We start from the raw sequence: 23,217 nt of genomic DNA, 5'->3' as shown, positions 1-23,217 counted from the left end.
TTGGACTCGAGTTGGTCCATTCTCATGGACATATGCGTTCTTTGACCGACGTGATCTCGGATTTCTCAAGGACGATAAAGGCAACAGGAGTGTGGGCCGACGACGAGGATTTGTTCTCGGACCTGTTTGGCGTAAAGAGCATGCCCATCAGCAGCGTGAGCGGTTATTCACAGACAAAGGACGCCTTTGACTCGCATAGCAACAGATATACGCAAATGAAGAAGGTCCACAGGGCCAAAAAGAAAGACCTGGACGAGTGTAGGTTGCTGTTTTGGGGAGGGGGGAGAGGTTGAGTGTGAGTAATGAGGATTATAATGACAAAGAGACCAAGTCTGTCGATTCACACGGAAGAACGTGAACGAGGAGGTTGAGCGTGCCATGGGGACGACCACAATCGGAAGCAATATCGGTGGAGATGAGGAAGATGGGGCGGCTCTGAAAGGGTAGGGAGGAGGAGGATCCAGCGGTCAAGGCGACCAGTATCTCGAATGCGAGCGATAAACCCATATACGACCAAGCGGCGCAACGGCAATGGCAACATGAATTACAGCAAGAAGTGGACCAGGACCGATGGTCGTCACCGTCAGCAGATTGAGCACCGAGAGCTATAGGTAGATTCGACCCACTGCTTCTAGAGTATGTCAATACATAGAAAGTGTGTGTACCTTTGAAAATAACGTCGAAAACTAAACGACGCATGATTGGCCGATTCGACGTGATTCCTCTTCCCCTCTTCCCCTCGCTCCACCATCATCTCGTCCTTCCCTCCTTCCGCTTCATCCCCCTTCTTCACCCCAAAACCACCCCTCTTCAAACCATGAACAGACCCAAGCTACGGTCTTGGCTCTCCCTTGGCCCCCTCGTCGCCGTGGGCACGCTTTTCTTGAGCGTTGCCGTCGTGTCTCATTCCGCCCAAGAGGATTCCTCCATGGACGCCACCAACTCGTTCCTGAACAACATCCGCTTCACCCATGGCGACCCAAGTCTCTTGAACGACGAGAACTCTGCCCTCGCAGCCGCCAAAGCCCAGAACCAGTCTTTGCTCTGGGGACTCTATCGACCAAACCTCTATTTTGGAACCCGACCACGGTTGCCGGATACGGTCATGACGGGATTGATGTGGTACGGTACCCAGAATTACGCTGGCGTCAACAGTAAGTCCAAAGTTTCATGTTTGATTTGGCTACGCTTTGGAGAAAAGAACAAATGGTCCTTATATGGACATATTTTGTTATTTGTATGGAATGAACATTAGATATACGACACGGATGCGAGGAACGCGATGGATTTGAGAAATATGGTTGGCTCAAGAACGATGGACGGACATTTGGCGTTCAGCAGTTGAAGGACACTCGTAACAATGTGGAGCTCAAAACAGAGTTTATCAAGGTTCCTGGGGGCGATCATGGCAAGATATTCGTGTTTTTCGGTGATTCTAGATCGGACCTATGGGCTGGGCTTATCTGATTTTCTGATCTGTTGCAATCTTTTTTTTTTCTTTTTTTTTTTTTTGTGTGTGGAGGGGACTTTGTAGGTGGATCGTGGGGAGTGAGGATCTCGGGAAAGCCGATTCGTAAAGGTAATCATACGTTACACGGAATTGACTGGATGGATGGCTTGCGAAATCGCCGACAGCTGAGACTATTGGACGCACTTTGCTTACTCATCGATATTCTGTGTCACGTTTTGTGCATGTAGAGAAGCCAATGTCCATTGCTGGATTGTATTATATCGGGATCGATGGCGAGGGGCAATTTAAGTTGGTCCCGGAAAACTTTGTACGTTACCTGTTTTCATGATCGCGACAGGGCAAAGGGTTGTAAAAAGAGATTGGACAGATCATTATATACTAACATGATGCTCCTTTGATCCTCTGAAATTATAGAAGGTGACATCGCCGATCGTGTTTGATGGAGATGCTAAGGATCTCGGCGATTTTGAGTTTGTCCTCGAACAGAGTACGTTCGTTATCTCCGATGCGGGATAGCGTACCAGGTCAGATCATGAATGGACGACATACTAAGTCTGGACCGTGGATATTTTTTGTATAGCCAAAGGGTCTAACAAGGATGATCCCATCCACTTCTTTGGTGCAAGCCCACCCGCAGGAACTGTCTGGCGTGTCAAAGGTACATCCCCCACCCTTGATTTTTTTTTTTTTTTACGACGATCGACATGGCTTCGAGTTCGATGCTGAACATCCAGCTTACTCGCATACCTCATACCTTTTCGCAACTGTAGATTATGTACGGAATGTGATCATCCAAGGAGCCCAAGAACTTAAACGGTCTGGAAAGGCCGAACTGCCACCCAAGGATTTATTTTCCTTCCCAGACGAATTCATCGATGGACAGCCCACTATCCTGGTCTTTCAAATGCACTACGATGCTGAGTTTGAGGTGAGGGTGAGAGGGTGTCGTGGAGCGACTTCATAGGCGCCAGCTCATGCCACAATGAGATTAGTATTGAGCAACACATTTCCATTATTTATCTCTGTTTACTCTAGTTCGAAGTCAGGTTCAGCTCGAAATCCTCGCAACATCCAGTGACGAGTCAGGTTATCACCTCAAAAATTGATATGGCCGAGAATGCTTTTGACGAGCGCTTTGAAAAGACGCTCCAGCTTAAGCGCCATGGATTCAATGATTCAATGGTCGAGTTTGCCAAGGCGACCTTCAGCAACCTGATCGGAGGCATTGGGTACATGCGAAATGACTAGCAGTAGTGGTGGCGGCTGAGTATGGGATACAATTCACGATCAGCTTATACTGACTTCAACCTTTTGTCGTTGGTGTGTGTCAAGGTACTTTTATGGAACATCAATTATTGACGAGTCGCCGACGTATGAAGACGGCCAGTACGACCATCTGGAAGGGCCCGTCGCACGTCGTCCCCACCCCGACCCACAGCCCACTCCTCCAGCCTCTCTTTTCAGTGCCGTTCCCTCCCGCTCGTTTTTCCCTCGAGGATTCTATTGGGACGAAGGTTTCCACCAGACGATGATTGGTCAATGGGACAACGATCTCAGTCTGGAGATTATCGAGAGCTGGTTCAACCGACAGGACTATAACGGATGGATCCAGAGAGAGCAGATCTTGGGTGATGAGGCCAGAGGTCGTGTCCGATCAGAGTTTCATGTCCAATACCCTGAGCATGCCAATCCCCCGACGCTCATTATGGCTATCAGTTCGTACTTGGATCGTCTCCAGAACGTGACCCAGAGCTTCGCGGTGGATGCATTTGGAGAATCGAATCAGACGCCGTTCGGTGCGAAGAGCAGCCAGGAGCAGGATGTCACGAACGCACATTTGTTGAATCCCAAACTTGCATTAGAGTACCTGAGCAGACTGTATCCCAAGCTAATTACGAACTATCACTGGATGAGGAAAACGATGCGTGGACGTATTCGAGAATACGGGCGCGAGTCGCGATCTCGTGTTGAGGGATACCGCTGGGGAGGTCGTACGGCGACACATACGCTGACATCTGGATTGGATGACTATCCCAGAGCGCCGCGGCCTAGTGTCGCAGAGTTGCATGTGGACCTGTTGTCGTGGATCGGATTTATGAGCCGCAATCTGAAAAACATTGCCGAAATCCTTGGGGAAGAGGATGATGTTGAAGAGCTCGAAGATCACTACAAAGCTATCGCTGCCAATATCGATGGTACGTTAATGACTTTACGCGAAGTGAGCGCCATAGCGAGAGAGGCGAATGTTTACGTTATTTATGCATGTTTTTGCCTTTGGCTACTAGACCTCCACTGGAACGAGAAAGAGAAGGTGTACTGCGATCTGACTGTGGATGAGGAAGACGAAAGCTACCATGTGTGTCACAAGGGATATATTTCGTTGTTCCCGATGTCGCTTGGAATCCTGGACCCCGAATCTGAGAAGTTGGGATATATTCTCGATCTGATGTATGATCCTGAGGAGCTGTGGACGCCATTTGGTTTGCGTTCGCTGTCGGCGAAAGATAAGTTTGCAGGAACGGGCGAGAACTACTGGAGGGGTCCTGTGTGGGTTAATATCAACTACCTGGTGCTGCACTCTTTGAAGACTGTAAGTTTTATGTGGAAAATAATTTACTCCGCACATGCTTTATGAAAAAGTAAGATTGCGATGTGTCTTGATATATAAGTTAATTTGCTTATGCTTGTGAACGACACTGTGAAAATAGAATTATATTGGCAAAGGGCCATACCAGGACAAGAGCAAGAAGATCTATAACGAGCTTCGCGAGAACATTATCAATAACGTTTACAAGGTAAGGATGTTTTTTTTAGGACTATTTGACCCTACATTGCTATTGCTTTTCGCCTTAGTCGACTCATATCGGAAACCTTTTTTCTATTGGATTCCCATATTCTCATAGGAATATGAACGCACAGGATACGTGTGGGAGCACTATACCGAAAATACGGGAGTGGGCAATCGCAGCCATCCATTCACGGGCTGGACCTCGATGGTGGTTAAGATCATGCAAATGGGACCTGTGGAGTAAATTTTACTTGTCGCCCTTTTTTTTTTTTTTTTTTTTTTTTTTAATTTCTTTTGTCATTCGATGTCCATCAATATAGTCATTATAAACATATCCGGTTCTTAGCAGATACTTTTATGCGAGACGACGAATCGGATAGTCCTTCCACTCAGTCTTTGAGGCGCAATCTTTCAAAGCGGAAAAGACATCATATTCATGTGAATAAAGAAGAAAGACGAGCAATACTGTTCTTACGTGTATCTTCATAAACAGAGCCTTTAATTAAGTGTAAGTGTATGAAAAATAAAGAGGTGCGAAAAGAAGTAAAGAGTGAAGAGTGAGTGAGCGGGTATGAATGTACAAAAAAGAAAAAAGAAAAAAAAAAAAAAAAACGAGGGAAGGGGATGGGGAAGGGGGAGGGGAAGGACTTTGGACTTTGGACCTTGGATTTAGTTGCAAACACAGATACTCTCGACACATCCAGCACAAGACCATGAGTGGACATCACAGGTCTTGAGGATAAGATTCACAATTGAGAACGTGCCCTCGCCCAGAACAAAACCGGAAGCGATGATAATCAAAAAGACGCGTCCGAGTTTCGCAAACCTCGCACGCGGATGGTGAGCGTACCGCTTGCAGTGCCAGTCCCACCAGACCGAGACCAATCCACCAACGAACCTCGCCAAAGTGAAATTGGGAAGGTTATACATCCCGATGGCGAAGGCGATCCCTGAGGGGACGTAGGCCAGCCATTTCGGGCGTCCTCCATCGCCCTTGCCGTGTTTGTCGAGTTTCTTGAGGATGGCGGCGTCAGAGTAGACAGTAGTCAGGATCGTGAGTCCGGCAAAGAGAAGGGAGAACCCGAGGATGAAGGGACCGGTGTGCTCTGGCAGGGAATGGCCATTGACGAGTCGGGCGAGGTCTAACCAGACCTTGGCAGTCGGGACTGCGAACTGTCGGCCTGGTAACTCATAAGCGGACGAGTAGAGTTTGTAGACTCCCGTAGAGATAAAGACCGAGGCCAGGGAACCGATCAGCTGGCCCCAGAACTGTGCCTTGGGCGAGGCGCCCATTAGGTGACCAGTCTTGAGATCCTGCATGAGGTCTCCGGCCTGCTGGGCTCCTGCTTCAGCGATGCCGCCGGCGATGAGGTTGGCGACGATCCCGCCGGGTACGACGGCCGCAAAGACAAACTGGGAGACTTTCCCGATGCCGCTGACGGGATTCAGGTCTGTGGATCCCAGAGCTCGCACGCCCAGGACGGAGAGTAAGGATCCGAGGACCAAGGCGAGTACGGTCGCGTACACGGGCATATGCTGATCCTTGAACACGATCCAGATGAGCAGCAAACACAGCGCAGAGGAGAGAATCAATCCACAGACCCAGACCTTGAGTGGAACCAACTGATCCGGGGGAGAGTCTTCGTCCTCGGTGTCTTCGTCGTCATGTAGATGGTACTCCTCCATATGTGCGTTCCCCTCGAGCGCAGCTCTGGCTTCCAAAAGTTGTCTGCGCTCCTCATATCGTCTCGACTTGACCATGTACCGATGATGGGCCACGAGCGACAGGACCACGACACCCAGGAGCGACACGATCGATTCCGCAATCATCACGCCTAGCGAAATCCAAAGGATCCATCCTCTCGCGCCCGTGGTCGAGCTCCAGACCGGTCCCGTCACCCACTCATTCAACGTCGCAAGCGGCGAAAGCAATCCCCATCCAACAATACATCCCAACAACATGGACGCCGTGGTCGGAAAACCCATGATGACGCCCTGACCGATATAAGAAAGCGATGGTGTAAAGAACCACTGCCACCGACCCCCGAACGCAATCGTCATCCCCGAGATCCAGTCGAACACCGGGATGGCTGCGATCACGGGGAAGAAGTAGGAGAGGACGGTGTAGAGGCCAGAGAGGGTGAAGGACACCCCGAGGGCGGCCATGTTGATCCGCCAGTTGTCCTCCTGGAGAAAGCTCTTGTCGAGCGAGAATTCACCGTCCTCGCCTCCAATCTCAATCCTGCCTTCTGTTTCTGTTTCTGCGTCGTCGTCTTGTTGGTCCTCTTGTTGGTTCTCTTGATTGGATCCTATAGCAGTTGCTCTTACGGTTCCAGAGGATGCCGAGGACGAACCTAATGGAGCCATCTGTCCCAAAGGCTTACTATTCCCCGTGCTTTCATATCCTTTCTTTGTCTTTGTCTTTGTCTTTGTCTTCGTCGCCAGTTGGTCATCACTTACGTGCAAAACCGTCGCCTCCTCATCCTCATCTTCCGGAGCCCACCCTCTTCTTCTCCTGATCTCCCCTCTCGAGCTTTCGACCCCTTCCTTGACCACCAACGGCGCATTATGCAAGACCCCGATCATCTGGGCCGTAGCCGTCCCACTCGGAAACGGCAGCTTTTCCTTCACGACCACCTGTTTCCTCAAGGGCACTGCGATGAAAACCCCAAAGAAGGCGATCGCTAGACACCACCCGATCAATTCCCAAGCCCCGAGCACGATCGGACCCAGGGGCGGATTATCCTCCTTGGTCATCATCTGCAAGGCTGGGATGATACCGACGAACCCGGCTGCGAGAGGCATCGTCCCCGTGGCGACCGCAATCGACTGGAGAACGATATTCTCAGCAGGGCCGAAGGGAGGGTGGGTGCGGTAGTAGGAGGCCGGGAGGGATTTGAAGATGGCGAAGCCGAGGAGGGAGGACTGGAGCGACATCATCGAGATCCAGCCGGTTTGGAGACCAAAGTACATGTTGGTGAAGCAGAGCAGTGTTCCAATCGCGATTCCGACCCATACTGCGCGCCACTATGAAATGACAAGCGGCAAGCGGCAAGCGACAAGCGATTAAAAAAAAAAAAAAAAAAAAAAAAAGAAACAGCAACGAAAGTTCAATGGGGGGTGATGGAGGTGGAGAGAATATTAGTTAGTTTGTCGCTAGTATGAGAAGATGGGACTAACAGAGATACAAGACATCGAACCGAATCGAGGGTTTCGAGCAAACTCACGGTGAACTGCGGCAGGTCCTGGTGCGGGTGTCGTTCTGGAGGAGCCTTGACGGGTGGCCCATGATGGCTGTCCTCCTCTGACGAGGGCACGGCCGAGTATGCGACCGCGGCCATGGAATTGGTCTATACAACAAACACTCTGCCTTCTCCGCTGTTCAATTGACTGGATGTTTGTCAAAAAAAAAAAAAAAACGATCAAAATATATAAAACGAACACTCTGTTCAAAAGACAACGTCGAATTGTGAGGTGCACAAGTCCGCAAGTGGAGTTCTGGTAAAGGCGAGGAATGAGAGTGGAGAGGTGGAATGAAGCAGAATGAAGTGGAGTGCAAGCGAAGTGAGGAAATGGAATGAAGTGGAATGAAAGAGAGGGAAAGAAAAGAAAAAAAAAAAAAAAAGGAGCTTTAATCTCCCACGCAAAAACGCCGTTGGAGCCCCCGTCTGATTTGTCATTCATTTCCATCCCATACAAAAAAGGAATGCAAACCGTTTACGAGTAAGAAACGCGTCAACGTTCCCAAGAACTCCTGCAATGCACATTCTTCCTCTTTTCTTCTCTTCTTCTTTTCTTCTTTCCTCCCCCATCCTCCTCATGCTCCTGTGCAGCGTTCTCCGGTCCATGTCTGCAACCTGCAGTCGATTTTGCTTTTTTGATTTCATTTATTATCGACACAGCAACTGCTGCCTTGATCTGATCTGTGTGCTTCTGCTGAAACACATCGATACTACGGCTGCCATACACAAACCGTCCCTGCTCCCTCTCTCGACCGAATCTTCTCTCCAGCCCTGGCCTTCTCCTCCTCCTCCTCCACAGCCCATAGTGTTCTTTTTCCTGCTTTTGATTCCCATGTCGCCGTTGTCGCCGTTGTCGCCGTCTTCGATGTCTCTGTATTTCACACTGTTCCTTCTTGGATCGTCGCCATTGATCCAACACCCTTCTCTGAACCATCTCGAACGGCGCCAACATCAGCAACAACTCCATCTTCATCTTCATCTTCATCTCCATCTCCATTCTTAGTTTCCTCCGCTCCATGCCTGTGGCCTCACTCGCATCCTGCCTACAGATATTCATCTTTTTCATATCCTTCCTCCGTCCTCCGTCACATCCTTCCCTCAAACGATCCACCAAGATGCAGGTACTCCTCAGAAGCTCAACCACGCAGAGTCAAGCCTTGAGTCTGAACATCTTGCTGAATCCGCTCTTCATGCTTCCTGCCATCAATCCTCCCTCTCCATTCGCAGACGAAGCAGATCCGCTGCCGAGCGCGTGCTTCAAGATCTTGCCGCGCTTGTATCCATCAATGTACTGGATCTGGTTGCTGTTGAAGCATCCACGGCGACGGCGACGGATGAACTCGATCGTGTCCAGGTTCGCCATTCCGAGCTCAACCATCGCAATCGCCACCAGAATCGGGGCTCGGCCGAGTCCTGCAACGCAATGGACTGCAATTGTCGGGACCTGTGTCTCATCTTCCTCCTCCGATGCTGACGCCGATGGAGAGCCACTGCGCTGCTGGCGAAGACGCTTCACGATGCGGCTGTCGACCAACTGCAGCCAGTTCTTGATAATCGTGGCTGGTGGCTAGTCATTAATATGTACAATGAATACCGTAAATATGTGCCATTGATGTACCGTTGTATGTTTATAGTAACATATAAGGAAGGGTATGAAGATATGGCGGAGGTGTTGCAGGTCCTTCCCGCGCACAGATCACTCTGTGCGCCACCAAAAAATAAGCACTGTTTCACAACCCTTCCACAAAAAAAAAAAAAAATGCTGAAAGAGAGAGAGCTGTGTCCGTCTTCTTCGGATTTCATTCACTTGTTGAAGTATCTCACTGCTCATTTCCATTTCACCCCTCCCTTCGCGAGTTGACAATACAGCCGTATGGCCGATTGAACCATCGTTAATTGTATACACATATCATGGGTGTCATAACATTAAGATTTTTGACCTTGGAGGCGAAGACGAAAAGTAATATAGGTGATTGGTCCGACAAAAAAAAAAACGGCACAAACCAGCCTGCACTCTTGCATGCATGCGTACAGAAAGTAAAAAATAGATAGTGGGGCAGGACAGGGCAGGGCAAAAAAAAAAAAAGCAGGGTGTTGAGAGGGGGGTGTATACATACCACGGCGCCATCACGGAAGGGCCAGTCGTGGACCGAGATGCGTTCAGCCTGCAGTGTGGTGGCACTGTAGGTTGGCTCACAGCAGCGAACGACATCAGTCACATTGTGTCGCTTCAATTCCGCGAGGTAGAAGGGCAGGGTTGAATCTGTGGGGCAGTCGAGGATGAGGAAGCGGATGCCCTTAGTCATGGGCGGTTCGATCAGGGTCAACTGCTTGCCGAGGGGGGCGAGGCCTGGGCTGCGTGGTGGGGTGGGCAGTCGCTGGAGTCGAGCGGTGGTCGTGGGGTTGATGGCGGTCATGGCTGAGGGGGCCGAGGAGCTGTCCGAGGAGAAGGAGCGGTACATGGCGGCAGGCATGTTGGGGGTGGGCATGTTGGCGAGGATGCTCATTGCTGGCGGTTGTTGGCAGCTGGTTGTTACGAGGAGAGACGTAGTTGAGGACGGGCGAGCTAGAGAGAGAAGACTCTGGTTAGATACAGGTGCATGCTTACAGAGCATATCAGACCGCATGGCGAGAGGCATGTGGTTCAATCCCATTCAGTCCTATTCAATCGACAACAAACGCCTTCATTCGGCCATGCCTATCCCTCCACTTGCACTCTGCCTTATCTGCCTCGTCTGCTCCCGAAGGAGAGGAGTACTGGGGACAAAAAAGGAGCAGATAGGATCAAGTGGACAAAAGTAAGAGGGAGAACACACACGCACACATACATACCCACTCGGAAGGCAAAGGGAGGAAGGGAGGAAGGAAATGAGGGAATAAGGGAACGAGGGAACGAAGGAAGGAAGAGCGAACAGAAGAACAGAGTGATGAGGGATAATAACCTCCTCCATAGTGGCCACTGGAAGGGGACCAACTGCACATGCGATCTGCATAACATAGAACACCTCGTGTAGTTGCTGTATGCTTCATCCACCTCTTCACCAGGATATAAAAATAACAAGCGGACAACAAAGACAACACATTGCAACACAACACCATTCCAGTTCATCCCCATGGGTATTATTGTCCATTGTTCTACCCCAGTTGAACCCTTGATCTGCAAAAAATAAAATAAAGAAAGGAAACAATCAGCTGTGCCACTTACCGCGTGGATTCCTTTGTCCTTCTAGATGTCTGCTTTGGCCTCAAGAGTAGGATTGGTCCCAACTCAAAGAAAAAGATCGGAAAGAGGAAGGGGGGAGGGGAGTCAGAGGAGACTGGGGTCTAAAGGGGCAGTAGATGAAAGGAGTAGGGGTGAAGATGATCCCTCCTCGGCGTGTGGTTTAAAAAGAAAAAAGTAATCTGCAACAAAAAGAACGAGACAAAGAGTACAGGAGGACAGAGAGAGGAACAGAGAGAGAGCAAGACGAGGTCTTAAGGATCGTCGAGACAGGAGGTGGAGTAGAATTGGGAGAGGAACGCGGTGAGGGTGAGGGAGTCTCCAGCAGCGGGTCTTCGGGAAAGGGACAGAAGAGAGAGGAGAGGACAGAAAGAAGACCGATCAGATTTTTTCATTGATAAGTGTGTCTGGTGCAAGAGGTTGTGGGCATCCAGCAGGGGGGGAAAGGGGGGTGAAGAGGGGAGAGAGAGGGGGAGGGGACGATGTAGCTTTGTTGTGGATGATGTTGATTACAGTTGAGGGCGTAGTCAGAATGGGATGGGTTGCTGAGAAGGAGAATGGAGAAGAAGAATGGAGAAGGAGAATGGAGAATTAAGAATAGAGAATGAGGAATGAGAAAAGAGAAAAAGAAGGGGAATAAATAAGTAACAAGTGGTCATGACACTTTTTTTTTTTTTGTTTCGGCTGCGGCGAATGTCTCTCTATTTCGCTCTTTCTCGCAACGTGCCCGTACTCATCCTTCTCCCACTCCTTTGTCTCTCGCTCCTTCTCTTTTACTTTCACTCACTCGCCCACTCATTCACTCACCGCATCATATCCCCCCTTCCTTTCCTTTCCTTCCTCGCTCCGTTACATTCCCTTCGTTTGCGTCCACCCTTCTCTCGGCCAAAAGATGACCATTGCTCAACCTTAAATCAAGTACAGGGGGTGGACCTTGCATCTTCCCTATCAATCCATTCCCATGGTGCCATCGTTCCGTAAATTCCAGATAACGAACAACAACAACAATAACAGCAACAACAGCAACAGCAACAGCAACAGCATCGCCCTGCTAGTCTATCTCCATCGCCATACAATAGCAACAACAATAATAATAATAATAATAATAATTATAGGAATTCACGCACCATGATCTAATTGGATACCAACAATCCTCACCGCTCCCTCTCAAAGTCTGGCCAGTTGTCACGCTCGACAAATTCTTTTGCTCCACAGAATAAAACCCTCAATCCAATCCAATCGACCCCCTAACGCTGACTGTGCCTGACACAGACGACAAACAGACAAACAAACAAAAATGCCGCATCTCGATCTCGATCTCGGGTCTCGGTCTGAGCGTTAGCCCCGAAGAGACAAAAAATATAAACAAGCAAAGACAGCAAAGCAAGCACATCTTGTGTTTGTATGCCTTGTGTCTTCTTTGCACTAGACCACTTGTATGTGTGTGTGCTTACGCGCTAAGGCTATGTGCAGTTTGTTACGGTCCTTAGACTATGGTATGTGCTGGGCTGGATGCGCTGAATATATGCTTTGTTCACACGAACATAAACCAAACCAAAAGATCATCAAAGTTCACGCACCACTGTCTGGTCTTCTGTTCAAACGTGTACCGCCACGGATGGCGCCCTGTCCTGTGCCTCCAACAAAAAGTAGTCTATTCACCACCAGGAACATCTTTTTTTCTGTCTCTTGACTGTTCTCCGCCCTTTATGCATCCTCTTTATTTGAAGAAGCCTCAGTCGTCGTCATCCCCTTGTCAATCTCTATCAGATTTTCCGGTTGTTGCTGCTGTGGCTGCTGTGGCTGCTGTGGCTGTGGCTGTGGCTGCGGCTGTTGCTCCTGACTATGTTCCGCTTGAAGGTCGAGTCCAGGGCTGCCGTACTGTCCCTTATGATTATCATTCACAGATGAAATCTCTATCATGGTCCACAATAAAAAATTTTAAAGTAAAATCCCTCCATCATATTTTAGCATTCCATCAGAAACCCCAACATCTGTATCTCAATCCGTATCTTGCACCTGCATTGACATTGATAGTGATATTGACAGTGACAGTGATATTGACATTGCCATGCTCATTATACATTCACTTACCAAGCAACGCGTCAATACTTGGGCTGAGCCGTCCATCATTCGCTTGTAAAATCACGTCGCACACTTGTCGCTCGCATGTCGGAAACATGTCTGTCAGTGTCTCCAGTGCCTGCAAATACTCTTCCATCCCTTGTTGTTGTTGCTGCTGCTGCTGCTGCTGCTGCTGCTGAGCGTGTTGAACTCCTAGCCCTGGGTATCCTCGTTGCTGCTGAAAGAACCCGCCAGACTGTTGTGGTACAGGCTGTTGGATCTGTTGTCCTGCGGGCACATACACAAATTCCGAGAACGAATCGTCCCTGTCTAATGTATCCGGCCTCTGAACCTGCTGCTGTTGCTGCTGATGATGATGCTGCTGCTGTTGCTGATGATGATAATGCTGCTGCTGCTGTGATTGATGAGCCAACGGAGGAGCAGATCTGCCAAAATGCTGTGATTGCTGCTGTGGTTGTACAGGACGAGGCGGGTACGGTTTCGCCATCTCTTCCTCATCGCCGCTATCCTGAAACATTCTTTCGATCAGATCCAGCGGCTTCTGAATCGTCTTCGTCGCGAAATTTGCCCCACGCTCGATTAAAGACGCCGCTGGATTTAAAATCGAAGACCCTGAAGGCGCTGGCGATGCTCTTGTAGAATCCCGGCCATTTTGACGTGAGCTCTTTTCCTGATATTGTTGGTGCTGCTGATGCTGCGCTGCTTCTGCCGTCAAATACTGCTTCTCATTGATAGCTGGTCGCTGCTGACTATTCCTCATCGCCGCAGTCCCGGCAACGAGCGTCGCCAATTTACTGCTCTGCTTCCTATGTCCAATCGTTGGCTCCGGTGAAGCTGCTGCTGAGATTGCTGCTGCGGACCTGGCCGCCTCGGCCGCTGCTGCCATGGCGTCTGCCTTTTCTTGACTGAGCTCATTCATTGTCTTCTCAATCTGTTGATCAAACTCCTCGGGTGTGATCGACAGCGAGCTCGCCTCCAGGTTCTCGATAAATGAAATCGCCCCCATCAATGAAGCCAGATAATACCCGGCCTCAGCCTGCTGCTTTTCCGGGTTCCTGAACCGCGAAATATATCTAGTGCAATTATGCAACAAACAGCCCAAAAGACAATATCGAATGCTGTTAGGGTCTATAATATCCCACGTGAAGCATCATTATCATTTTTTCCTCCGTGTATCGAAATGGATACATACTGAACATTAGAGACGAGATTTGGAGGGTTGGCACGTAAAACAACATAGATGAGGATCGGAAGGAATGTATCTGCGCCTTTGGAGTTGCCCTCTGATCTCCGGATGAGCGCTATCGTACAAAGTTAGAGACATATACCACGATGAGTACCAGCTGTGGACCACCAGACAGCATATTCAGGCCAATTGCAGCCACTTACTAAAGATGAACTTGCAGCAGTTCAAAATGCAAATGACCTTATCGCGCGGGGCCTTGTAACTGTTGATTTTTTTTAGCTCTAACAACGCAGAAGGAAAAAAAACCATCCGTAAGTACATTCGTCCGCCCCTGTCTGTCCGCAAAAGCCCCAAAGAATCCACTGTGCTCCTACCTGCTTGGGCGTTGTTCAGATAGGCCTCATTGTGCGGGCTGTAAGGGATATCCAAGTGCTCTTCCCTGACCCACCGGAAAATCCGTATCTTTTGAGTGAGAACCTCGTCCCGCTCAGCATCATCGGTTGTCGAAGGCGAAAAAGTACTATGGACGTAAATAAATAGTTGAAATGTTGGTAAGCACATCGTCAAGTTGCAAGTGGATAGGCCTCTCGCGTGCAGGACTTACTAGGCGAAGAGACGATTCATCACCAGCTTCTCCATGCCCTCCTTCACGTTCTCAAACTCCTGGTCGGATGCATTCCTCCATAGCTCACACATTTCCATTTTACCCGTAATAAACTGTACAAAAAATAGAACCGAAAAATAAGTATGTTAACGCCTGTTTCCACGCCTTCCTTCTGAGGGATTTTTTCCGCGCATGAATACAACAGCAACGACTTACGTCCAAAAAGTCGTGGATAATCTTGATCTGCTCGTTCACTGTCCAAGGTTTTCTATCAAACTCTTTCAAGAAGCTGAACCCCACAAACCAGAATGTCAGCGACAAGTACGTCTTCATGAACTCAGTCAAATGTATGAGCACTCAAACAATTCGATCCGCTCCTCACCTGTGGAAGTAGCGCGTGATGGGAACTGCACTCCTGTGCCGCATTTGCTCCAGGAACTTGTGAAAGTCGAACGGAATGTCTTTAGGTTTCGGGGGCTCAGATCGATTGCCGCTGTTGCTGTTGTTTCCATTACTAGCCCCTTTCTCGCTGCTCCGGGGTGTCTCTGATGATAGGGAGCTCTTTTGCCGACTCTCACTCCTCTTCTTGGACGATCCGGTTTTAGCCTTCTCGGCCATTGCAACCTTGACGTCGTGTGAAATCTTTGGCGAATCCATCAACTGTGGTGTTTTTGGCGAGGATGAGGATGAAAGCGAGAGATTTGGTGAAGCTGCAACGGTCTCTGAAGGATTCAAGACCGGCTTACTAGCAGTTATGCCTCTTTCAATGACTGTCTCTAATGGTTTATTTTCTATTCACAACACAAGATTAAAATGATTAGGCTCTAGCAGTGATGTTGCATATAGCATGGGGCCCAATAAATGGAGGCAGCGTTCTCACCTTGTTGTTGCTTGGACTCCGCAAGCGGATCAAATTGCATCAGGATCTTTGCCAACTCTTCTTTCGTGGCCTCATCATCTTTGTTCCTCTCCTCCGATGGCTCGTCGGTAGCGCTGCTCTTCTCCTCGCCGGCAGTGGTGTCGTCCGTCGCGTCCACGATCGTGACGTGCTTCTCCATCGACGAGGCTCGTCTCAATCGACTCCTGTGTGGGACAAAAGACCAACGAGACTCCTGATTAGATGCTACGCGACAGCTTTCTGCTCAATCAATAAACTTCAGTAATCCATCTGTAAAACATACCCGATGGTACTCAAGGAAGATTTTCGGCGTGTCAGACCGGGCTTTTGAGCCCCATCATCAGCATTCGATATGCCTTCTGCGAATGAGACGCTGCTGGTGGCGACATCCTTAGGTGAGGTACTATCACCTTCCTTCTTACTGTGTTGCTCATCCTCATCGCTGCCCTCGGTCTTTGGTTCGACTTTGTCTTGTCCACCTTCCTGTTCACTCTTATCCAGAGCTGGGCTCGCACTAGTGTCTTTCTCGGCTGTGGTCTTGGCGTTACTGGTTGCGTGGTCTTTGTCATTCAATGTCGTTTGCCGCATTGCATCCTGGAGTGTGTCCTGCTCATCACCCGCCCGTGAAGACATTATTGACTATAAAGCGTATGAATGAAAGGAGAATTGGAGAAGAAAGCTGGTCGTCTGTCGCCATCAAGGTCGAGGAAAGGACAAAAGCGTGGAGGAACAGTGCAGCCCAGCTCAAGATATCACGTGTAGGAGTCTCTTTGTGGAGCTGCTATTTTGATCGAGCGTAGGCAAAGTACCGCGACTCGTAGACTGTCAGCACAGCGCCTCCTTTTTGTTACATGAAGCAAGCCCGATCTCTGAATGCCGTATGTGCATGCACACTTTTTGTTTGAGCTATAGAGAACAAACCTGGATTACAGAGGGCTGTCTGATTCTTGTTCTAAGCTAGATTAGATATCTTATCGAGTCTTCGACTTGTTAAGCTCGGCTAGTTGGACTTCTCAGTTCGATGGTCCGTTTACATGGATGTATCACAGCTTCCCAATCTAGGGCTCATCATGGCCATCGGAACATAAAACTCTCTTCATCGAGATAAGCTGTAACCGCGACGGCTAGACGCCAGGAGGAGTAAGTGATATCAGACGACACATCCAGTTCGGGAACAGGGCTTGGCCGTACTTGAGAGCCACCTCTTGAAGTGTATCGATGTTGTTCACGCTCATTGGGAACCCTAGGTGCATTACCCGAAGGTTTGGCGCAAATGAAAAATCCTGGATCATATCAAGCGTTAATGCTTCGCCCCGGAGCTTTAGACCAACTAGGGATGTGAACGAACACAGCCGTCCTCGAATTGACTGCATTTCCCCGAACGTGTACAGCCTGAGCGGATGCCCGGGCATTCCATACTGCAGAGGTTGATACTCGAGCGGTTGGATGTCCATACACAGGTTCTCGAGCACGTTGGCGCATGGCCACGGTTTACTCCCCTTGAAGAGCTCGATTGTCCCCGCCATCGTGCCCAACAAGTTCAATTTGCGCAAGATCGTGCAGTTCTCCAGAAGTATAGAAGCATTGATGCTGTTGAATAATATACACCCTTCAATATCAAAGGTAACCAGTCTGTGTGATATTCCTGGCGATACATGGACTGATCGAGGCATACGTGTCAGTTGTGTGAGAGCCTGGTCTTTACGCGCCACCGTCACCATCACACCCGTCGCTGAAGTGTCGTCCCTGATGCTGCTTCCAATGCAATGGTCGGGATCGATGGTGGCAGCATGGGACTCTGGTATGGTTCCCTGCAGGATGGTTCGATTTTCGAAGATATCTCTCCAGGCCTGAGCGATGATATTACTCCTCTGGTCGAGTTTAAGGCACTCGAGGTTGGGAAGGTGCTGAAAAAAACGACTAAAGTGAGGATGCGTAGTGTTCGAATCCTCAGAGTCCCATGTCACAGTGCTCAAGGTCAACGACCGAAGCGATGTGTTCATCCAACCTTCGTCATCCACCCTGATCAACCCAGTGCGCTCCTCCTTCTTCTCTTCTGGCTCCTGCTCGTCGCGGGTGTCCTTGAGCTCCTCTACTATGATGACCTTTTGCAGAACCAACGACCTGAGCTGACGGTAAGCTCTGAGCACCAAAAGAATATCGTCGATGTGGGCTTTGCTATTAACGCAGCAGGAAAAGTCCTCCAGGTTCTTGAGGGTCGCAACAGATGCCATCTGACAGTCCGATGGCTGTGATAAGGATAGTTCCAGTCCTGACATGCTCGCCATATTTGCTGATCTTTAGATAGGCGTTGGTTTAATATAGGGAAAAGTATAGACTTTGGTAGAGATAAGGAACCCAAATGCTATTCCAGGTACGGTTGACACGGATGAGGGCCGTGAGATCGCGTGTTGCCAGGTGGTTGGCGATTAAGTGAACAAGCTCCGGGATCGAGAAGACAATGTCTTGAGACATCTTTGGAGCAGTGTCAACGCTGTTGTCGTTCTTGGTCCTCCTAACTGCTTGAGCATGGTCTGGAACGGTTGGTGCCAAATTAGGCATGTTGTTCAGGGGTCGAAAGAGCTGGAAGTGGTGAAAAGGGAAAGGATGGACATGAAATAAAAGACATTTGTGGCAATGTTATACGTCTCATGAGGTCAATCGACTCATCCCTCTCCGTTGCCACCACCATCTTTTTCTGGTCCCTTGCCCCTTTTCTTACCATTTTTCTTGCCATCTTTCTCTTCCCCTCCCCGTCAGCCATGCCCAAGGCCAACAAATCCGACAACTGCATTGTCGACATCGATACACCAAGGCCCCCCAGGATACCTTCTTTTCTATCCCTGAACTTCAATGCCTCCTCGCTGGCTATCTCACACAGAATGACCTTAAGCCCGCCATCCGTGTCAACCATACCTGGAATACTATTTGGGTTCCCTATCTCTATGAAAAGCTATCTTTCTGCGAGTATCAGCAGACTCGCAGCTATCCCAAGATGCACTCATACGGCCATCATGTCAAGAGTCTCGAGCTCCTCTCCATAGAATGGAATAATCTCGCCTTCCTTCTCAACTTTACCACCAGCCTACACTCGCTCTTCCTCCACTGCACAAAACTGAGCACTTTGCAACCTCAGGAGCTCGCAGAGATAACACCGCAGCTTCGGGTTCTGCATATCACCTTGAAGCAACACTCGCTAAAGCCATTGGAGTGCCAGATGACTCCTGTGTCTGCATTCAAGCACCTGGAGGACTTTTACTGGAATGTCCTGACAGATGTCCGCATCGACGATATTCTTTTCGTGCTTAAATCATGTTCTCAACTCCAGTCACTGGCCTTGACAATCAACCTATTAGTCGAGGAACTTGACGAGGCCAAAGTCGAGGAGATTGATGGCATCAAAAGCAGCAGTTTGGTAGCCGATGCCGTACCAGAGTTGGTCAAAGTGGACGATGACGGCTGGACAAGCACCTCGCTCCGAGTATTGAGTTGGGTAAGCATGCCGTTCCGAGCGTCGAGCTGGAACAGTGTGATGTTGGGACCACGACAATCCTGCTTGGACGACTCGAAACAGCCACATCCTTGCGTCCGCCGTCTCTTTCAGCACACACCAAATCTCAAGAAAGTCAAGATCAGTGGTGAGGGCAACTTCGGCCCTCAGGATTGGGACTGTATGTTCGATAATCAAGCCAGCGTCCAAGAGATCGAGCTTGATTTGCGCGTCTCAGTCATCGGACGCGGTTTTCAAGTCAGTGATTCGGGGTACTTGAACGCAGTGTCAAGATCATGCCCGAACCTCAAGAAGTTTATTGCCAAGCTCATACCGCCTACAACGGACGAGGCGTTTGCAGAGGTGATGCGGGTCAACCATGGGCTGCAAATGGTCAGCGTTAAACACACGGAATTTGGGGACTTGGCACTCCATCAATTGGCACGTCTCCCTCCAACACTCACTTCAGCAGGGTCCTCGCATAGCCTTGTTGAACTCGATGTGGAGGGATGTCTTCATATCACCAGCCATAGTGCTATCGAGATATTAGAGAACTGTCCTCTCCTACGCAGTTTGAACCTGTTGGGCACTCGAGCCGGTACAATCGAGCTTTTCAAGGGGTGCAAGCCCTGGCCTTGTGCCAAGGTGCTGGAGAGGCTGCATATGGATATCCAACCACTCGACTATCAACCCCGGCCGTACGGTGTAGGTTGGAGACAAGCAAATTTACCCCCCCTTAAACCATACACGCTTGAGGACCAGGAGTTGATCAGGGAGCGGCTGTGCTCGTTCACTTCCCTCCTCGGTCTCGAACTCGGGGGGGATGCGATGACATCTGAAATCTTGGAGGACTTTTCGTTTGCGCCGAAGCTTCGAAAGGTTGTTCTGTTTGTTCCAGTCAAGTCAAATGACTATAGCAGTAGCATAATTCAGAAGGCAGGAGAAATGGCCCAGGAGCGTGGCGCGGCATTGTTCCCGAACTGGATTGTGGCGGGTGGGTTCAGCTATATTTCCTCGCGAGGTGTCTATTTTATCAATGCCGTTATCAATAAGGACGGACACCTTGTGTTTTAAGCATGATCTATATGATTAAAAAACAAACTTGTGTATAAAAAACTATTTGCATGATACAGCGCGCACTAAAACCATGGACGATATGATGTTGGCACAATCCAAGAGTACGAATTATGAATCACTTCCGTTCGCGGTGGTCAATGTGCACAGTCGTACCTGGAATGCCGTCTGGAGCCCCTATCTCTACGAAAGGATCCTCGTTAGCCATTACAATGGAGATAACTATCCAGGGCTTCACATATACAGCCGACATGTCAGAGCCTTCATACTGGATACAAAGCATGGATCATTTCCATCTCTCTGGGTGTATCTCCAACTCTGCAATCGCTCTCCCTCCGCCGCGTGAGCCTCCGCACCTGGTGTCTTAAGAGGATCGCCCGCTTAAGTTTCGCCCGCATAGGTATCGCTCGCGTAGGTACCGCAACTTTGGGTCCCATTAAATGGCAGGAGAAAATGGCAAAGAAGTATGGCAAGGCTTTGTCTCCAAATTGGATCCAAGGGGTCGGTGTACTGTAGATCTCTAGACCTCGGGAGCCTGTGCAGGATTAGGATCAATAAGGGGCGGGATAGTAAAATGGGGACGTGTTGTACTTTTTATTACTTTTTTGGCAGGCAATCTTATTTGAAAGACAACGTGCCCTGGCCGCACTCAAAAAGTGTGCAACGACACCACCGTTTGAAAAACACCAGCGCATTGCGTTAGACTATCATTCATAATAAACCCAGGGATGTTATGCTTAAAGCACAGCAACAGTGGTCTTGTAGGATTAAAGGATAGAGTATGTACAGACGGCGCTCTGACTGTAGGTTCATGTTACTTGTGCGCACTGCGAGGACACGCCCCTTGGGTGATGAAGAACGTCACTCGACGCGTCCACCTTCATTTTGATTTTCGTTTGTTTACATTTTGGCGCGTGGCCTTCCATTCAAAATTCTCCTGCGGGCAGCTGTTTTCTTTTTCCCACACTCTCCTCCACCCTTCCAAACCACACATCCACCGATGCGCCCGTACCAAAGTGCACTCTGTTACTCGATGTTATGGCCAGGCAGCATCGTCCAGGTATGTTACGACACTCATGAGGTTGCTCATTGTGCTTTTGCTCATTGTGTTTATGCAGGATGTTCTCTTCTAGCCCATTGGGGCTGTGCGTGTTTGTACTAGTGTCTGAGCCCACTTTGTATATTTCTCGCATCTTTAGGCTGCTTCGCCCGTCATTTCCACTGCAGCAATCCTCAACAGCAGCGCAGTAGGACCGCAGCGACGACCACAGCGATGACCGGTCGAGTCCACAAAGGTATGTTCCTGGTCTTCTTTCCTTGCAAAGTGGCACTGCTCGTCTTTCTTTTCTTTTTTGTTTGTGCCTGGTGCTTGGTGCCTTGTGCCTGGTGCCATAGATTGTGTCTATGTTTGTGGCTCGATCCTCATGGCGTAGTCTCTTTCTGCACTTGTTTTTGTGTGTCAACGCCTCTTTTCTAGCAAAGAAAGGTCCGCACCTCTAGCCGACCATATCAGCTGGTCCGTTACAACATCCACAGGTACAACATGGCCCAGTCCAGCGGGACTCGCCATGGTCAAGAAGAGCGAGCCAGATGGTCACAAAGGTATGTTTGACATGCACCGTTCGCTGTTGCTGTACTGGGAGTCAACTTTGGTGCCTGTGTTCCTTTTCTCACACACTCACACGCTGACTGTCCTCTTGTCTTCTGCTGTCTGAACTGCTTCTCCTCTAGCCACTGGCCTCTGTCTCTGTCAGTCTCGGCTGAGAAGAGGCCCTGGCTCGCTCCGCCCAGCCTGGTAGGCGAGCCAGACTCGCCGGGCCATGGCAATTCCATCAAGCCCGTCAAGCCTATCAAGTGAACCAAGCAAACCAAGCAAATTGAAATATTCAAAGCTAAGTACTCTCCATCCCCTCCTCTCTTCCACCGCCCCACTCAACCCTCCCACCTCCTTCCCTGTCATCAATGATTGCCCTTACCCCATCTAAAAAATACCCCCTCCCTTGGAGTGTCTCTGCGCACTTGGTCTCACTCGCATGAGCCCTCTCGCGATCCAGTGACCTCGAGGCTGAGGGGCTGTTGATCCCAGCTGGGATTGGGTGCCTGCTGTGCTGGTCGCCCAGTGCTGCACCCTAGCCGGCTCTCTCCTGTCCACCCTCCTTGTTCCTGGGGTCAAACTAAGGCACTTACTTTTTGCTGTGTCCAGGGATTCTATAGATCGCCGCCGTGCCCACGCTCTCTCTTGCTCGCCCGGTTGGATGCACGGCCTGATGCTGAGACAGCGTCCCAGCCGTTTTCCCCGATCCTGGACTTGATCCAGGTTCATCGTCCTGGGGGGACTCGACCACGGTCGTGCGAAGGGACACTCGCCGACACATAGGCCAGCTGACTGTGAGGCTCGGAGCGAAGACATCATGGTCAAGGGATGTCCAGCAGTCCTGATCCTAGTAAGGGACTCTGGAACAGACCTTCGACAGAGATGGCTTCGTCTTTGAGGTAGCACACCGGCGGATCCATGGTCGGCAAACTACTATGACAGATAGAAGACAAAGGTACGTTTGCGCGTGTCTTCTTGGATAAAGAGATGTATGTGTGCTGAGTTTAGCACGCAGAAAACAGCGATATACTGACACACTATTTAACTGATCCATTCGTGGTAGCGGCGATGTCTCGGCAAGATCAGGCCTAGTAATGCTCCCCAGCTGGGCAGCGAGAGGGAGAGAGCGCGTCGATCGATCAAGGATCCTAGTCCTAGGGTGGACACATGCAAAGAGGTAAGTGCGCCATGGGTTCAAGGTAGAGGTGGAGCGGGTAGAGAGGAGGCAGGGGCAGTGCTGTCAGTGACCGCACAGCAGACCACCCTCTCTCAGCTGAGGGGAGACGGCCCCGAACCCTCGGGGTTTGGTGGTCGCGAGGCTGGGTCCTCTGCGGGGGATGACCAGTGTGTATGGGCACAAGAGGGAGAGGGCGAATGGGGTAAAGTCATAGATGATGGGGAAGAATGGTGAGGGGGATAGCAAAAGGAGTGCGGGCGGAGTGCAATGGATGGGGGGCTAAGAAGGGTTGATGGGAGAGTACAAGAGGAGCAAAGGAGGGAAGGGCAGGCAGCGACAGCTGTATAAAAACACCGAAAAAAAAAAAAAGAAAAAAAAAAAAAAAAAA

The 23,217-nt window shown here is 49.8% G+C and overlaps 8 protein-coding genes across 8 annotated transcripts; 3 read left to right on the top strand and 5 right to left on the bottom strand.

The window, feature by feature from the left end:
* Positions 1 to 741: 741 nt before the first annotated feature.
* Positions 742 to 4,521, top strand: BC939DRAFT_455256 (glycoside hydrolase). The gene is made up of 12 exons (XM_051556169.1): positions 742 to 1,154; positions 1,256 to 1,408; positions 1,535 to 1,579; positions 1,699 to 1,778; positions 1,886 to 1,958; positions 2,052 to 2,129; positions 2,242 to 2,399; positions 2,507 to 2,700; positions 2,804 to 3,666; positions 3,757 to 4,061; positions 4,180 to 4,266; positions 4,375 to 4,521. The coding sequence occupies exons 1-12, from the start codon at positions 818 to 820 to the stop codon at positions 4,501 to 4,503; spliced, it is 2,502 nt and encodes an 833-aa protein (XP_051411025.1). The 5' UTR covers positions 742 to 817; the 3' UTR covers positions 4,504 to 4,521.
* A 353-nt stretch (positions 4,522 to 4,874) lies between these two features.
* On the bottom strand, positions 4,875 to 7,846 carry BC939DRAFT_455254 (OPT oligopeptide transporter protein-domain-containing protein). Its single transcript, XM_051556168.1, has 3 exons — positions 7,487 to 7,846; positions 6,720 to 7,286; positions 4,875 to 6,626 (listed from the first exon to the last, which is right to left on the bottom strand). Exons 1-3 carry the CDS (start codon positions 7,598 to 7,600, stop codon positions 4,929 to 4,931), a joined length of 2,379 nt encoding a protein of 792 aa, XP_051411024.1. The 5' UTR covers positions 7,601 to 7,846; the 3' UTR covers positions 4,875 to 4,928.
* A 64-nt stretch (positions 7,847 to 7,910) lies between these two features.
* On the bottom strand, positions 7,911 to 8,824 carry BC939DRAFT_202429 (uncharacterized protein). Its single transcript, XM_051550628.1, has one exon. The coding sequence runs from the start codon at positions 8,565 to 8,567 to the stop codon at positions 7,995 to 7,997; it is 573 nt and encodes a 190-aa protein (XP_051411023.1). The 5' UTR covers positions 8,568 to 8,824; the 3' UTR covers positions 7,911 to 7,994.
* BC939DRAFT_388168 (protein-tyrosine phosphatase-like protein) lies at positions 8,784 to 9,840 on the bottom strand (the record flags this gene model as incomplete). Its single annotated transcript, XM_051551859.1, has 3 exons — positions 8,784 to 8,951; positions 9,018 to 9,068; positions 9,619 to 9,840. Coding segments are annotated over 3 exons (441 nt in total), but the record flags the coding sequence as incomplete, so codon positions are not given.
* A 2,885-nt stretch (positions 9,841 to 12,725) lies between these two features.
* Positions 12,726 to 15,402, bottom strand: BC939DRAFT_202471 (uncharacterized protein). The gene is made up of 7 exons (XM_051550629.1): positions 14,979 to 15,402; positions 14,813 to 14,885; positions 14,597 to 14,709; positions 14,367 to 14,512; positions 14,196 to 14,273; positions 13,999 to 14,107; positions 12,726 to 13,879 (listed from the first exon to the last, which is right to left on the bottom strand). The coding sequence occupies exons 1-7, from the start codon at positions 15,251 to 15,253 to the stop codon at positions 12,808 to 12,810; spliced, it is 1,866 nt and encodes a 621-aa protein (XP_051411021.1). The 5' UTR covers positions 15,254 to 15,402; the 3' UTR covers positions 12,726 to 12,807.
* Positions 15,403 to 16,221: 819 nt separating this feature from the next.
* BC939DRAFT_202540 (uncharacterized protein) lies at positions 16,222 to 18,118 on the bottom strand. The gene has a single exon (XM_051550630.1). It carries the CDS (start codon positions 17,780 to 17,782, stop codon positions 16,619 to 16,621), a length of 1,164 nt encoding a protein of 387 aa, XP_051411020.1. The 5' UTR covers positions 17,783 to 18,118; the 3' UTR covers positions 16,222 to 16,618.
* A 138-nt stretch (positions 18,119 to 18,256) lies between these two features.
* Positions 18,257 to 20,058, top strand: BC939DRAFT_504253 (uncharacterized protein; the record flags this gene model as incomplete). Its single annotated transcript, XM_051560502.1, has 2 exons — positions 18,257 to 18,289; positions 18,376 to 20,058. 2 exons carry the CDS (start codon positions 18,257 to 18,259, stop codon positions 20,056 to 20,058), a joined length of 1,716 nt encoding a protein of 571 aa, XP_051411019.1.
* Positions 20,059 to 21,096: 1,038 nt separating this feature from the next.
* On the top strand, positions 21,097 to 23,211 carry BC939DRAFT_493950 (uncharacterized protein; the record flags this gene model as incomplete). The annotated part of the gene is made up of 7 exons (XM_051559583.1): positions 21,097 to 21,118; positions 21,258 to 21,353; positions 21,595 to 21,660; positions 21,790 to 21,853; positions 22,436 to 22,502; positions 22,716 to 22,829; positions 22,908 to 23,211. The coding sequence occupies 7 exons, from the start codon at positions 21,097 to 21,099 to the stop codon at positions 23,061 to 23,063; spliced, it is 585 nt and encodes a 194-aa protein (XP_051411018.1). The 3' UTR covers positions 23,064 to 23,211.
* Positions 23,212 to 23,217: the final 6 nt, after the last annotated feature.

This window comes from Gamsiella multidivaricata (genome assembly GCF_025024155.1).
Source record: "Gamsiella multidivaricata strain RSA 2152 chromosome Unknown BC939scaffold_43, whole genome shotgun sequence".
NCBI lineage: Eukaryota > Fungi > Mortierellomycota > Mortierellomycetes > Mortierellales > Mortierellaceae > Gamsiella > Gamsiella multidivaricata.
This window is presented reverse-complemented; position numbering and strand designations above follow the sequence as displayed.